The following is a 17431-nucleotide window of genomic DNA, read 5'->3' as shown; positions in this document are numbered from 1 at the left end:
CAGTAGTATGTGCTATTCTTCTATATCAATCAATGTGTAAATGTTACTGTTATCTTTAGGTTGGAGACACCAAGCAGTAGATGAGCTCATAGAGATTGAATGGGTGAATTTTTCTTTTTTCTTTTTCACTGTTGAGTTACACTTGTGGAATATTTAGCCCCTTTGGTCCAAAGAACTGGTGAGCCTTGGCATGGTATCTGTCGTCTTGTTATCAATTTTTCTATTCAATTTCCACTAGTTGTAAAGGACTAAATTATTTTGACCAAATTTGGTCAAGATTATTCTTTAGGGAAGGGGAACAAATTTTGCATAAATTGTGACTCTGGCCTCCCTGTGACCAGTGGAGTGGGGCCCACTAAGGGAAATCGAGATAAATCCTTACAATCGCTTCTAGTCATAAAGTACTGAATAGATTTTTGCTCTAAGTGATCATAAGCATCCTTGGGGGAACGGAAACAAATCCTGCATAAATGGTGACGCTGTCCCTAAGTCAGGAGGGGCAGAGCCCAATAGGGAAAATAGAGTTATACTTTTAATTGCTACTAGACTAAGTATTTTCCTATGATCATTGAACTGAAATATCCAGGTGAGTGATGCAGGTCCCTTAGGCCTCTTGTTTATTTTGTTTGTAATTTCTGTGTTTGAGAAACTATGTAGCATGAAATGATATTGTAATGCATGTTCTCCTTTACCCATTCATCTAAACAATGCTTTCCATGGTATAGATTAATAAACATGGCAATCAAGCAAGGTGGCAAATTGAGTATTTCTGATTAAAAACCTCATCTTCGTTAGACTTTATGTTTGTCAGTGGGATACAGACAATGTAAGAAAGTGTTAGAAAATTGAAGACTTTTACAAAGTATACATAAATGACATCAATGTTATTTTCCACACCCACTCACTCTCATTGAATTTCAAGCATTTACCTGTTTGGCTCATTATTATTGACGTCATTGTCGTCGTAAACAAACAATCATATCATCTAATCACATAAGGTATGATCGGATCACTAATGTAACAATACCCCAGTTTATCATAACAATCACATCATCGTATACAATTTCCAATGTTCAATAAAAGTTATTTTATTTCAATGTATGGATTAATATCAAAGTCCAAAAATACATCAATAGCAGTCGAAATGAAAGTACTGAAGGGCATTTTGAATCAGACTGGAGAAAATGGAAGCGTATATTTAACTCTAACATATACAAGTGTTATTCGGAGTTAACTTTTGATATTGTATGTTGTTCTTATTTTATATTATTTATTAATGTTATCTAATTTTGATATATCATGCTTTTATTGATATGTGCTGCATATTAATATTTTAATTAAGCAGTATATTTCCTGATTAGCCGAGAAGCATTGATTATTTTTCATTAGTGTTTTCATTAGTGTATGTCAAGTCGACATTTTGATTAATGTAAGATCATTTTGATGGGTAGGGCAATATTATGGGATCTTGTTGAAGAATACGTGAGGACGTTTACATGGTTTTTAGCTCATTTGGTCCGAAGGACCAAGATGAGCTTATGCCATACTGTTGCATCCGTCGTCCGTCCGTCCGTCTGTCGTCCGTCCGTCTGTCAACAATTGACTTCTTCTTCATAATCACACATCAGAATTTGACCAAATTTGGTCAGAAGCATCCCTATGGGTAGGGGACTCAAAATTGTACAAATGATGGGGCTGACCCCAGGAGCCTGAGGGGCGGGGCCAAAAGGGGTCAATCTGGCTATATTGATATAAACAACTTCTTTTCTGAAACCAAGCAATGGCTATCGCTCATATTTGCCTGGTAGCATCATTATGGGATGGGGATTCAAAATTGTACAAATGATGGGGCTGACCCCCCAGGGGCCTGAGGGGTTGGGCTGAATGTGGTCAATTTAGCTATATTGATATAAACGGGGCCAGATGTGGTCAATCGGGCTATATTCATATAATTGACTTCTTCTCTGGAACCAAACAATGGATATCTCTCATATTTTACTGGTAGCATCACCTTCGGGTAGGAATTTGAAATTGTACATATGACGGGACTGACCCCCTGGGGTCTGAGGGGTGGGGCCAAAAGGGGTCAGTTTTACAGAATTGATATAAACATAAACTGGTAGCATCACTATTGGGTGGGCATTCAAAATTGTACAAATGGTGAGGCTGACCCCCCGGGGGCCTGAGCCGAGAGGGGTCAATTTGGCTGAATTGATATGAACAACTTCTTCTCTGAAACTAAGCAAGGGATAGCACTCATATTTGCCTGTTAGCATCCTTTTGGGTAGTGATTCAAAATTTTATAAAAGAAGGAATTGACCCCCACTCCCCCCGGGGTGTAGAGGGCGGGGTCAAAAGGGGTCAATTGGTTTAAACAACTTCTTTTCTGAAACTAAGCAATGGATATCACTCACATTTGTGTGGTAGCATCCCTATGGAGTTGTGCCAAAAGTTAATTTTATTTCATCGATTAATGCATTTTTGCACATAAAATCCTCACGTACCCATATAAAATGCCTATGATATATTGACATAGCAATACCAGTGACAAATATACTTAATCATCATTCTTGTTTCATATCTCATGAAATCCAGGTGAGCGATACAGGCCCTCTGGGCCTCTTGTTTCTGAAAGGATTTGAACTTTATCTACAGATTGAAAACTCCCACTTTAGCATGGAAGGGGGAGCACAGTGTTAAGTAATCACTTTGTATTTATCTGATAAATAATTTCAAGTTTTTAGGGTTCTTGCATCATGGTCAATATTATGGTTTTTAGGAAATCCTTGTCAACGCTGTAGTTGTGGCTTCATTCCTGGAAGGATTTTGATCAAACTTCAAAAACTTAGGGTTAGGGGAGGGGTAGGATATACTACTTAGGATTAAGGTGGTACGATATACTACTTAGGGTTAGGGTGGTAGGATATACTACTTAGGGTTAGGGGGGTAGGATATACTACTTAGGGTTAGGGGGTAGGATATACTACTTAGGGTTAGGGTGGTAGGGTATACTACTTAGGGTTAGGGGGTAGGATATACTACTTAGGGTTAGGGGGGGGGGGGGGGGGGGTAGGATATACTACTTAGGGTTAGGGTGGTAGGATATATTACTTAGGGTTAGGATGTAGGATATACTACTTAGGGTTAGGGAGTAGGGTATACTACTTAGGGTTAGGGGTAGGATATACTACTTAGGGTTAGGGTGGTAGGATATACTACTTAGGGTTAGGGGGTAGGATATACTACTTAGGGTTAGGAGGTAGGATATACTACTTAGGGTTAAGGGGTAGGATATACTACTGAGGGTTAGGGTATACTACTTAGGGTTAGGGGGGGTTAAGATATACTACTTATGGTTAGGGGGTAGGATATACTACTTAGGGTTAGGGGGTAGGATATACTACTTAGGGTTCGGGAGTAGGGTATACTACTTAGGGTTAGGGGGATAGGATATACTACTTAGGGTTAGGGGGTAGGATATATTACTTAGGGTTAGGATGTAGGATATACTACTTAGGGTTAGGGAGTAGGGTATACTACTTAGGGTTAGGGGTAGGATATACTACTTAGGGTTAGGGTGGTAGGATATACTACTTAGGGTTAGGGGGTAGGATATACTACTTAGGGTTAGGAGGTAGGATATACTACTTAGGGTTAGGGAGTAGGGTATACTACTTAGGGTTAGGGGTAGGATATACTACTTAGGGTTAGGGGGTAGAATATACTACTTAGGGTTAGGGGGGGGGGGGTAGGGTATACTACTTAGGGTTAGGGGGTAGAATATACTACTTAGGGTTAGGGGGTAGGATATACTACTTAGGGTTAGGGTGGTAGGATATACTACTTAGGGTTAGGGGGTAGGATATACTACTTAGGGTTAGGAGGTAGGATATACTACTTAGGGTTAGGGAGTAGGGTATACTACTTAGGGTTAGGGGTAGGATATACTACTTAGGGTTAGGGTGGTAGGATATACTACTTAGGGTTAGGAGGTAGGATATATTACTTAGGGTTAGGGAGTAGGGTATACTACTTAGGGTTAGGAGGTAGGATATATTACTTAGGGTTAGGGAGTAGGGTATACTACTTAGGGTTAGGGAGTTGGGTATACTACTTAGGGTTAGGGGGTAGGATATACTACTTAGGGTTAGGGTGGTAGGATATACTACTTAGGGTTAGGGGGTAGGATATACTACTTAGGGTTAGGGTGGTAGGATATACTACTTAGGGTTAGGAGGTAGGATATATTACTTAGGGTTAGGGAGTAGGGTATACTACTTAGGGTTAGGGAGTAGGGTATACTACTTAGGGTTAGGAGGTGTGATATACTACTTAGAGTTAGGGTGGTAGGATATACTACTTAGGGTTAGGGGGATAGGATATACTACTTAGGGTTAGGAGGATAGGATATACTACTTAGGGTAAGGGGGGGGGGGGGGGGTTAGGATATATTACTTAGGGTTAGGTGGTAGTTAGGTGGTAGGATATACTATGTAGGGTTAAGGGGATAGGATACACTACTTAGGGTTAGGGGGTAAGATATACTACTTAGGGTTAGGGGGTAGGATATACTACTTAGGGTTAGGGTGGTAGGATATACTACTTAGGGTTAGGGTGGTAGGATATATTACTTAGGGTTAGGGGGTAGGATATACTACTTAGGGTTAGGGTGGTAGGATATACTACTTAGGGTTAGGGGGTAGGATATACTACTTAGGGTTAGGGTGGTAGGATATACTACTTAGGGTTAGGGGGTAGTATATACTACTTAGGGTTAGGGTGGTAGGATATACTACTTAGGGTTAGGGGGTAGGATATACTACTTAGGGTTAGGGTGGTAGGATATATTGATTAGGGTTAGGGGGGAGTAGGATATACTACTTAGGGTTAGGGGGTAGGATATATTACTTAGGGTTAGGGTGGTAGGATATATTGATTAGGGTTAGGGGGGAGTAGGATATACTACTTAGGGTTAGGGAGTAGGGTATACTACTTAGGGTTAGGGTGGTAGGATATATTGATTAGGGTTAGGGGGGAGTAGGATATACTACTTAGGGTTAGGGTGGTAGGATATACTACTTAGGGTTAGGGGGGTAGGATATACTACTTAGGGTTAGGGGGGTAGGATATACTACTTAGGGTTAGGGGGGTAGGGTATACTACTTAGGGTTAGGGGGGAGTAGGATATACTACTTAGGGTTAGGGGGGGTAGGATATACTACTTAGGGTTAGGGGGTAGGGTATACTATTTAGGGTTGGGGGGGGGGGGGGGGGGGGGGTTAGGATATACTACTTATGGTTAGGGGGTAGGATATACTACTTAGAGTTAGGGGGTAGGATATACTACTTAGAGTTAGGGGGTAGGATATACTACTTAGGGTTAAGGTGGGGGGGGGGGGGGGGTAGGGTAGGATATACTACATATGGTTAGGGGGTAGGATATACTACTTAGGGTTAGGGGGTATGGTATACTACTTAGGGTTAGGGGATAGGGTATACTACTTAGGGTTAGGAGGTAGGATATACTACTTAGGGTTAGGGGGTAGGATATACTACTTAGGGTTAGGGGGTAGGATATACTACTTAGGGTTAGGGTGGTAGGATATACTACTTAGGGTTAGGGGGTAGTATATACTACTTAGGGTTAGGGTGGTAGGATATACTACTTAGGGTTAGGGGGTAGGATATACTACTTAGGGTTAGGGTGGTAGGATATATTGATTAGGGTTAGGGGGGAGTAGGATATACTACTTAGGGTTAGGGGGTAGGATATATTACTTAGGGTTAGGGTGGTAGGATATATTGATTAGGGTTAGGGGGGAGTAGGATATACTACTTAGGGTTAGGGAGTAGGGTATACTACTTAGGGTTAGGGTGGTAGGATATATTGATTAGGGTTAGGGGGGAGTAGGATATACTACTTAGGGTTAGGGTGGTAGGATATACTACTTAGGGTTAGGGGGGTAGGATATACTACTTAGGGTTAGGGGGGTAGGATATACTACTTAGGGTTAGGGGGTAGGGTATACTACTTAGGGTTAGGGGGGAGTAGGATATACTACTTAGGGTTAGGGGGGTAGGATATACTACTTAGGGTTAGGGGGTAGGGTATACTATTTAGGGTTGGGGGGGGGGGGGGGGGTTAGGATATACTACTTATGGTTAGGGGGTAGGATATACTACTTAGAGTTAGGGGGTAGGATATACTACTTAGAGTTAGGGGGTAGGATATACTACTTAGGGTTAAGGTGGGGGGGGGGGGGGGGGGTAGGGTAGGATATACTACATATGGTTAGGGGGTAGGATATACTACTTAGGATTAGGGGGTATGGTATACTACTTAGGGTTAGGGGATAGGGTATACTACTTAGGGTTAGGAGGTAGGATATACTACTTAGGGTTAGGGGGTAGGATATACTACTTAGGGTTAGGGGGTATGGTATACTACTTAGGGTTAGGGGATAGGGTATACTACTTAGGGTTAGGGGGTAGGATATACTACTTAGGGTTAGGGGGTAGGATATACTACTTAGGGTTAGGGGGTATGGTATACTACTTAGGGTTAGGGGATAGGGTATACTACTTAGGGTTAGGGGGTAGGATATACTACTTAGGGTTAGGGGGTAGTATATACTACTTAGCGTTAGGGTGTTAGGATATACTACTTAGGTTTAGGGGGTAGGATATACTACTTAGGGTTAGGGGGTAGGATATACTACTTAGGGTTAGGGGATAGGGTATACTACTTAGGGTTAGGGGGTAGGATATACTACTTAGGGTTAGGGGGTAGGATATACTACTTAGGGTTAGGGGGTAGGATATACTACTTAGGGTTAGGGGATAGGGTATACTACTTAGGGTTAGGGGGTAGGATATACTACTTAGGGTTAGGGGGTAGGATATACTACTTAGGGTTAGGGGGTAGGATATACTACTTAGGGTTAGGGGATAGGGTATACCTATGTTAGCTCTGGTCACTTTACTTCTATTCAAATGTCTGTTTGCATGTCATTTTACTTTCTTAATTAGTTGTATCTGTTGTTTTTACCTGCATGTTGATGTAATTCTTTAACCCAATGATACATGTGATATATAAATAAGTTTGTTTTCTGATGGACTTCATTCTGCTTATCTGTCACCCATGACTATTCAATGCTTATTAGATACTTTATTGTATTTAAATGGAATGTCCAATATCAGCATCAAATGATGTTTGAAGTAAGTCTATATACTAGGTAATTTGTAAAGTTCAGGTAAAATGGTCAATTGAGTTATGTTAGTTTCAAACTGTAGCCTTTAATAAGATAACAAGCATACACTATTTAAGTGAAAATCAATTGAAAGTAAACAGCAAAATAAAAATAACACTCATTTTAATACAGTTTAAAATGTAGTCTTACATGATAATGTAATTCATGTTCAAGTAAAAAATTGATAGCACAGTTAATTTCAATAACATATATGTTAACAGTTGGTCTTTCTATCATTTTGAACACACTGTTTTAAGTTTTCAATAAATAAAAAAAATAAATTATTAATTAAAATACCAAAAATGAATTTAATTTCAAGATTTTTACCTGAGCGTTGCAAATTTATTCTTATTTCATTGAATGTAATAGGCTGAATGAGTTAACCTACAAACGTTAACATAATGAATAATTAGAAAGAAATTTAGGCTAGGAGTGTATAATTTATAAATAATTTTACAAAGTGGATACATAACTAAATGTCCTTTCTTGATAAACCTAATTCATTATATCCAGAACAATGAGATACTGAGTTCTTCCAGAGGTTATATAACCAGCATGACTGTCCTAACTGTAATGACTGTCATGACGTGTACAAAACTGTCACAACTGTAAGGGCTGGTATGACTTGTACAAAACTGTCACAACTGTAAGGGCTGGTATGACTTGTACAAAACAGTCACAACTGTAAGGGCTGTCATGACGTGTACAAAACTGTCACAACTGTAAGGGCTGTCATGACGTGTACAAAACTGTCACAACTGTAAGGGCTGGTATGACTTGTACAAAACTGTCACAACTGTAAGGGCTGGTATGACTTGTACAAAACTGTCACAACTGTAAGGGCTGGTATGACTTGTACAAAACTGTCACAACTGTAAGGGCTGGTATGACTTGTACAAAACTGTCACAACTGTAAGGGCTGGTATGACTTGTACAAAACTGTCACAACTGTAAGGGCTGGTATGACTAGTACAGAATGGTCAAAGTTATAAGGGCTAGCACGATTAGTACAGAATGATCACTGCTGTAAGGGTCAGCATGACTCGTACAGAATGGTCAAAGTTATAAGGGTCAGCACGATTAGTACAGAATGATCACTGCTGTAAGGGCCAGCATGACTTGTATAGAACAGTCACAGTTATAACAGCCAGCATGACTAGTACAGAATGGTCAAAGTTATAAGGGTCAGCACGATTAGTACAGAATGGTCACTGCTGTAAGGGCCAGCATGACTTGTATAGAACAGTCACAGTTATAACAGCCAGCATGACTAGTACAGAATGGTCAAAGTTATAAGGGTCAGCACGATTAGTACAGAATGGTCACTGCTGTAAGGGCCAGCATGACTTGTATAGAACGGTCACAGTTATAACAGCCAGCATGACTAGTACAGAATGGTCAAAGTTATAAGGGCCAGCACGATTAGTACAGAATGATCACTGCTGTAAGGGCCAGCATGACTTGTACAGAACGGTCACTGCTGTAAGGGCCAGCATGACTTGTACAGAATGGTCAAAGTTATAAGGGTCAGCATGACTTGTACAGAACGGTCACTGCTGTAAGGGCCAGCATGACTTGTACAGAACGGTCACTTCTGTAAGGGCCAGCATGACTTGTACAGAACGGTCACAGTTATAAGGGCCAGCATGACTTGTACAGAATGATCACAGTTATAAGGGTAAGCATGACTTGTACAGAATGGTCAGTTATAAGGGCCAGGAAGACTTGTACAGAACGGCCACAGTTAAAAGGGCCAAGCGTGACTTGTACACAACGGTCATAGTTATCAGGGCCAGCATGACTTGTACAAAACAGTCAAAGTTATAATGGCAAGCATGACTTGTACAGAATGGTCACTGCTGTAAGGGCCAGCATGACTTGTACAGAAAGGTCACAGTTATAAGGGCCATCATGACTTGTACAGAACGGTCACAGTTCTAAGGCCAAGCAAGACAAGTATAGAACAGTTATAAGGGCTGGCATGACTTGTACAGAACGGTTATAAGAGCCAGCATGTACATTACTGTCACAGGTGTTATGGCTGGCAAGTCTGTAGCAGAACTGTTACAGCTTTAGGGGCCGCCAATGTTGTCTATCAAAGTGCAGACGTTTACTTATTCATATAGTATATCATTTGCAAAATATATATTTAGAACAACATGCTTTACTACATGTAAGATATATAGGTAAATAGTGAAAAGGAAACAGCTTGTCATTTTCCTGAGAAACATGCCTTCTGTCAATCAGACTAAGTTAATAATAGTAGACATTTGCATACTATCTTCAACAATGCTGATGTCAAAAACCAACTACTGCATGATATTAGCTAACCCTACCCATTCTCCAAATACTCAACAGACTTGTACATCCATTCACTAATTACATTCACTTAACGTATCTGTACAGCCATACACAAAACCGATCTGTACAGCCATACACAAAACCGATCTGTACAGCCATACACAAAACAGATCTGTACAGCCATACACGATACAGTTCTGTACTGCCATACACGATACACAAAACAGATCTGTACAGCCATACAAAAAACAGATCTGTACAGCCATATACAAAACATATATGTACAGCCATGCACGACACACAAAACAGATCTGTACAGCCATACACAAAATAGATCTGTACAGCCATACACAAAACAGATCTGTACATCCATACACAAAACAGATCTATATAGCCATACACAAAACATATCTGTACAGCGATATACAAAACAGATTTGTACAGCCATACACAAAACAGATCTGTACAGCCATACACAAAACAGATCTGAATAGCCATACTCAAAACAGATCTGTACATCCATACATAAAACATATGTGTACAGCAATACACAACAATTCTGTACAGACATACACAAAACAGATCTGTACAGCCAAACACGATACACAAAACTGATCTGTACAACCATACGCGATACACAAAATATATATGTACAGCCTTACACAAAACAGATCTGTACATCCATGCACAAAACAAATTTGTACAGCCATACACAAAACAGATCTGTACAACCATACACAAAACAATTCGTACAGCCATACACAAAACAGATCTGTACAGCCATATGCAAAACAGGTCTGTACAGCCATTCACCATACAAGAAACAAGACTGTACTGCCATACACCATACACTAAACAGATCTGTACAGCCATTCACCATATAGTAAACAGATCTCTACAGCCATTCACCATACAGTAAACAGATTTGTACAGCCATATACAAAACAGATCTGTACAGCCATACACAAAACAGATCTGTTCAGCCATACACCATACACTTAACAGATCTGCACAGCCATACACCATACACAAAATAGATCCGTACAGCCATTCACCATATAGTAAACAGATCTGTACAGCCATTCACCATACAGTAAACAGATCTGTACAGCCATTCACCATACAGTAAACAGATTTGTACAGCCATATACAAAACATATCTGTACAGCCATACACAAAACAGATCTGTTCAGCCATACACCATACACTTAACAGATCTGTACAGCCATACACCATACACAAAATAGATCCGTACAGCCATTCACCATATAGTAAACAGATCTGTACAGCCATTCACCATACAGTAAACAGATTTGTACACCCACACACCATACACAAAACAGATCTGTACAGCCATTCACCATACAAGAAACAAGACTGTACAGCCATACACCATACAGTAAACAGATATGTCCTGTCACACTGTACATATCGTAATGAAAAGTTTCTTACAGTGCTACTTTAATCATTTCCCCACTTTGGTAGCAAAAGGTTATGTACAGGTCTTATTAATGACCTTACAGCCAGATTTAGTGCCAAGGAATGAAACTACTTCATCTCTGATAATTTATGTATTTAATATCATAATCTTGATACACGTTTCCTGTACATTTGTCAATCAACACTTGAATGAGTTGTTGGCATGTTGAACCAATTCACTTTGCCAAGCTATTCAAAATATGTTTGTTTTTATATTTAAAAGTTATGGTGTTGATTACCATTGCGTGTATAATTGATACTATGTTTACATTACATCATTTAACACATATTTTGTACCTTTACCACAACTGGTAATTGAAGACTATCTAGTGCATTTCTTTTAATTATGTCTTATTACTAATGGAAATATGTTTAACAGGGAACAAACACTACAGACATGGAGGGAACGATGCATAATACTATCTATTAAACACAGATCTGGGAGAGAACATTGGGTCTAGAAATGTATATTATTTATCAGTTATTCATGCTTTTATTCTCTATTTGCAGCACGATCTCCATTTGTCAAAACCACCACCTTCATCAAATCATCTTTACAATTCCGCGGAAGGCATTAAGGGGAGAGCGGAGCCACCACCTGATTACAGTCCCGAGGTTGTGCGCCGCCCCACAAGTAAGGACTCAACCAACAGTCGCGGAGTGCGACACGTTACACCTGTCACTTCCTAATCCATACAACTTGTGTGGTGTAACAGCTGTGATCATTCAATGCTACTTTTTTACCTAGTGCTTATTTAGAGCAGATCTTGATAGAGGTGTTTAGAAATTAGTCAAGAGTGTCAAACACACTATTGTTAAGTTAAAATTTTGCTTTCTTTTCATATTAAGCATGTTATTGACTCAATGAGAACATGTTCGTTTTGTCGGTGATATCATTCCTATTTGTTTATTTTTTCCGTTTGATTTTTATTTAGCTGGAGACAAAATCTCAATTGATCTATTCTAATTGCCCTTTTCCGTCGTCGTGCGTCCATTATCAATTTACATTTTCGACCTCTTCTCAGAAACACATGAACCAATTTGAATGAATTTTTACAGAAACTTTCCATGACCAAAAGTCAACCAATTATATGGTCCCCACCCCCATCGGACTTTGGGGCAGGGCCAAAAGGGTCAAATTGACTCAAACCCAAATAAGGTAAAATTAAATACTCTTCATAGAGAGAAGGGTCTTCAGTGCTTTACCAACACTTTGAATATCATGACCCTGCGGTTTCAAGTTTGCCCCTGGGGAGAAAGTAAACTATATTTTATAAAGGGAAATCACATTTGTTACTCTCATTTGTTGAATTTCTTTTGGAATTTATTCTACAGTAACTTGATTAAAATAAGCAGTTTTGGACGGCAGTTTGGTGGTATGCAATGTCGGCCTGACTGACCCCAAGGGACTTAGTGATGGGATCAGAAATGGTCAAATTGACAGAAATATTTTAAAACTCAGGTGACCGTTAAGGCCCAATAGTCTCTTATCAATAATTTATATTGTTTGTTTTATATTTACGATTTATTAAAATAGTATGATATTTTTGTCATATTGGGTTTAATTTACATTCCGTCCATCATACTATATCAATAGTGATAATATATATATATTTTTTTGCATTTTTAGAATAAATTGTTAATCATTTTTTTTATCTGATTCATCACAGCAGTTGTTTGAGTAGTCTGCCAGTATTTTGCCGTGGTTGAATGTACAGTGCATAATTTTCCGTCCATCCTTCCTTCTTGATAATTTATTCCATCCATCGTTAAAACATATTACAACCATTTCCCCATATCATTTAATAAAATCAAAGTCAGATATAAAACACATTAATGGATTTACTTATACTTCATGTATACATATAGACAAAATGTTAGGTCCAAAAAAGTTTATATATAAATATATATGCCAGTAACTATCAAATTCTATCACTTTAGTTAAAGAAGATATCAGTTCTTCATGTAAATCTGGAGCTGTTACACGACACACTCTTAATTTCTGACTCTTGTATTCATTTAAAGTACCGAACACTTATAAACGTGACATTGTGTGTTATGATCATATTTCAGACATGCCTGTTACAGCCATTCCCATCAACTATCACAGACATGATCCCATTTCAAACATTCCGCCAATGCACTACTATCGGGGACGTGAGAGATTTCTTAATCGGCCATCGCATTATCGTCCCCAGGACGAGTACAGTTATTGGTATAATAATAGTTATCCTTATTACCATGATTATAACAATCAATATCATTTTAACCAATATTATTAATGTTTTAATGAGGGTATCTGTCTACTATATGCATAGACCAGGGAATCAGAAAGTCATATTTTGATGAAAATAACATATGCTAGTACATGTATGTTTATTTTACGCACCATGTCAATCAAATCATTCCAACTATAATTCAGTGTTCTATTTCAGATTGCTCACTCCAATAATTTTTTTTTGTACTTATTTTGTTATATATTGGTGATTAAGATGAAAAATGTATCCACGCAGGTAATCTGACAATATCGTTTTTTATGTGTTCCACTAATCATGATTTCTATCTCGGTCATTCAAATTAACATATTTTTCATAGGTCTTCTGGTTATCGAAACCATTGATAAATTTAGATTGAAACTTGGATATGATGACTTTGACTAGTAAGGTACTGTTTGCAATGTGATTCTTGAACTATAACTTATACGTATAGGATCTAGGATATATCCTCACAAGTCATCGTCTGTTTAATTGATACAACTAGATAAAGACAGTGTAATGTGAAACATGTGAGTTTTTTTTATATATTGAATATAACGCGAGAAATGCGATTATTGTACGTTGAAAATCGGAAGGTAATAATTATCGGTACGTTGATAATGAAGTGTCAGGAAGCAATCATCAACATCTCCTTTAATTGTAACTTATTTTACAACAATTACGAAAAAAGTTGTATCAACTTGAAGTAATCACGCTTGGAAAACCCAATTGGTCATTTTTGATTTGAGCAGCATTTGTTAAATTGTCATTGGAAATAATTTGAACTAACAAGAATTATCAGGATGGGGTGACAGTTTCATGATATGTACATATCAGCCGAAACTGATCCCCAGAGGCTGATAGGCGGGGCAAATTTGGCTAAAATATCACAACTCGGGTGATATTTTAAGGGCCTCTTGTTATTTAGGAGCATTGATTTTGTCTAAATGTGTTGAATCTCTTTTTACATATTGATTTTGCGGTTAACATATTGCATTCACTGTATTTCTAATTCTAAAAGAATACGTTTTCTTTTTAATCATACTCTATATATAGTCCTAGCCTTATTTAATGAAATATTTTTACTGTAGAAGTTTAAATTATTGTGCTGTAACATTAAAATGTCATATTATTAATATCTTCTTGCCATTTCCGATCATATTCCATTGTGAATGTAAAAACCATGATGAATATTTACTTTGTGCTATGGTTTAACGGCCAACTTCATCAAAACCTTTGTAGGAGATTATATAATCTGATAAAGCTTTAAGTAAAATTGTGTTGGTAAACTGCTCACGTGCCATTAATTGTTTTTATACGCCAGAGTCGTCTGATAATAAACACATACTCCATTTGTGTCCTGTTGACATTGAATGTGTTAGGTTCACTCATATTTCACTTAAAATAGATTTGGTACATTTTCTTTTTATCTAAAGATATTCAGAACACTCTTTCGCAATTCCTTGATAATTAAAAGGGTTTCGTTAATTTTGTTTATTAAAATATTGTGAGATAGCTGTAATTGACCATTTTTGATGTGGTTTTTATTGAAAACCTGAATGTAACCAGTTTTATTAAATCTACGTATGGTTTGGTGTCAGAATGATTATATTTGGGAACAGTATGTTAAAATCTGTGACGATCATTTTGCTATTTAAAGTATTACCATTGTGATGTATAGAATCCTACCTCTGTTTTAATCTAGATAAAACAAATCGTCAGGACATTTTTATAAGAAGCTCGCTGATATGAAAAAGAACATTTAATTGATGCGTAATGAATCTCATTTGAAATGACACCTGTGCTAATATATCTATATATCTTGAAGCTTTTGTTGTTATTATTAATATATGTAAATTTACATGGCATGTTTTCCTATTTTCGTTACTTGATGAGATATTTGAGGTGGTGTAAAATGACAAAAAATGCCAGTTTTTGCCAGAGATTATTTATGTCATCGTTTTTTTGGAAGTAAAGTATTAAATTATCAGAAAAAAATCATAAGATTGTTGTTTTCTGTACGTGTTTGTTTTACTGCATCACTGATGACCTAGAACTATGCCATGTATCAATCTTACCATTGGAGGAAGTGATCAATCAATAATTTATTTTCACGAGTCTCTTTCCGTCTTCAACGCACTGCATATTTGGAAATCCTATGTTATAAGTGTTTCTGTCAGCAGTCGTCGCCTATCAAGGAAATCGTATTATTTACAACAAACCTTTGCATATCGAGTGAGCTAACACTTAACACTCGGGAAGCAAAGACATTACTATTTAGAAATGGAATCGTTATTGGGTGGCGTTGCACGTCCACCACATTTTTTGTCAGAACATAGTACATCACTATTGCCATTTCTAACGTACCGTTCACCAATGCTCTGCATCTCCTCACAACTACGATATGACACCCGAACACATTTTGGGGTAGACGAGGATGTTTCTCTAAACGCAATTACCTTCCTTTCCCATATGTGTTCGTGTAGTGGTACGTATTAAGTCTGGTGTCACTGATTTGAAATAGGCGATTCAAGTTTGGATTTAATTTCTACTCATTTTTCTTAACAATTTTTTTTATCTAATTTCTCTATTGTAACTGCCTAGTGTTATGCCTGTAGTCAAGGTCCTGGTTCTTTACCACAGGAAATTCTCAGAATTACCTGTTGATTCGAACCCTTTTTTACTACGACTTGCTGCATTAATAAGTTTGTTGGTATGTGATTTATCATATAAGATAGAATTGCAGTTTGATTATTTCGATATTTCTCTTGAAAAAGTTTTTTTCCGGACTCTCGTTACCGCTTGTTGCATCAAATTGAAACTTCGTATTTATCTTATTCAAAAAGGATAGCAGATCGACTTTAGACCCTATAATAGTATTCTTTATTTTGCTCCGGTAAGGGCCCGTTTAACATAGGAAATGTTCTTTACTTCGCTACTATAACTTGGTGTGTAACATTTTATGAATGAGGGATGTAACAGTTTGAAGCTTAATCCTTGCGTCAAGTTCCATCTATTCACAGAGTTATGACAAACACTTAACAGTATCGTGCAATTACCGTCCACACGTGAACTAAGATATTGCGTGGATGTTAAACTTAACCAATCATCCGGTGACAGAAAGCATGCATGCATGATCCTTTTCATATGACGACCATGACATTTTCAAAATGACACCCTTTCGGTTGTGTGGGCGCATGAGAAACGTCCACTTCTGTGGGATTCTAATCCCGTATGCTAGTTAGCCGCAAATAAATCTGGTTTTCCCCCGAGAGCTTTCGATGACGTGAAGAAAAAAAATACAAGTGCGTTTTTGAGTTTAAGCATTAAAACTGAAACACAAACGAACTTATACAGACCATAGCATTGGTACAAGGCACGAACACCTGTGACATGCAACTAAACAAACATGAACTTCATGATAAAGGAAATAGCTACAGAATTCGTAGAAGACAAGATACAAAATATGCTCTGAAAATCATTAATGAGGTTCGATTAGGTAATATTTAATGCTAATGTCAGCATGATAGCAAGTGTTACTTCATTATGATCAAACGTGTATGTATAATCATGAACCCTATTTTGATTGAATATGGTTAGCTGAGAATTATTTGTTTTTAAATTTCAAACAGTTCACAAACATTACGGTTTGTTTGGCCACTAGGTCGCGATAGTATCGTAAAACAATCGATATTCTGTTTACCCTGTGAATCATAACATGTGACACGGCTAAGGCGCCTCCGCCTCCCCGCAATGAGTTTTATGGCATTCACATGTCGTTATTTCCTTGCTTAACGTTTGCAGTGATCAATTAGCTATGTTCGCCTACCACGGAGTGGTGGCTATGACAAACCAAGGTGTCATTTATTCGCGGAGCAACGTTGATCCAGGATTTTTCCAAGTTATATAAGATACACTTTATACTTTATAAGACATCTTAAATAATAAATGAGATATACTTTTCTTTATAAGATATCTCATAAAAGATACAAGATATCTTATAAAGAAAATTAAATAATATATCTTATATATTTGTTAAGATATCTTATATATTATATCAGATATATTATATATTATATGTGATATCTTACATATCATATAAGATATCTTATAAAGGAAATTATACAAGATATCTTATATAATTCG

At 37.6% G+C, this 17431-nt stretch overlaps 1 protein-coding gene across 2 annotated transcripts in view; it reads left to right on the top strand.

The window, feature by feature from the left end:
• Positions 1 to 15283, top strand: part of LOC117325039 (protein patched homolog 1-like) — a 40565-nt gene extending 25282 nt beyond the window's left edge. The window contains exons 19-21 of one of the 2 annotated variants that reach the window (XR_004532118.1): positions 60 to 103; positions 11541 to 11664; positions 13104 to 13171. Coding sequence is in view for 1 of the 2 variants with exons in the window: in XM_033880942.1 (XP_033736833.1) it covers positions 11541 to 11664; positions 13104 to 13312 (333 nt within the window). In the remaining variant the exon portion in view is untranslated. Of the gene's footprint in view, positions 1 to 59; positions 104 to 11540; positions 11665 to 13103 lie in introns of both variants that reach the window. The other variant, XM_033880942.1, reaches the window with a different exon arrangement.
• Positions 15284 to 17431: the final 2148 nt, after the last annotated feature.

This window comes from Pecten maximus, chromosome 4 (assembly GCF_902652985.1).
Source record: "Pecten maximus chromosome 4, xPecMax1.1, whole genome shotgun sequence".
Taxonomy (NCBI): Eukaryota; Metazoa; Mollusca; class Bivalvia; order Pectinida; family Pectinidae; genus Pecten; species Pecten maximus.
The sequence above is the reverse complement of the archived record's forward strand: the minus strand, read 5'-3'. Positions and strand labels throughout refer to the sequence as shown.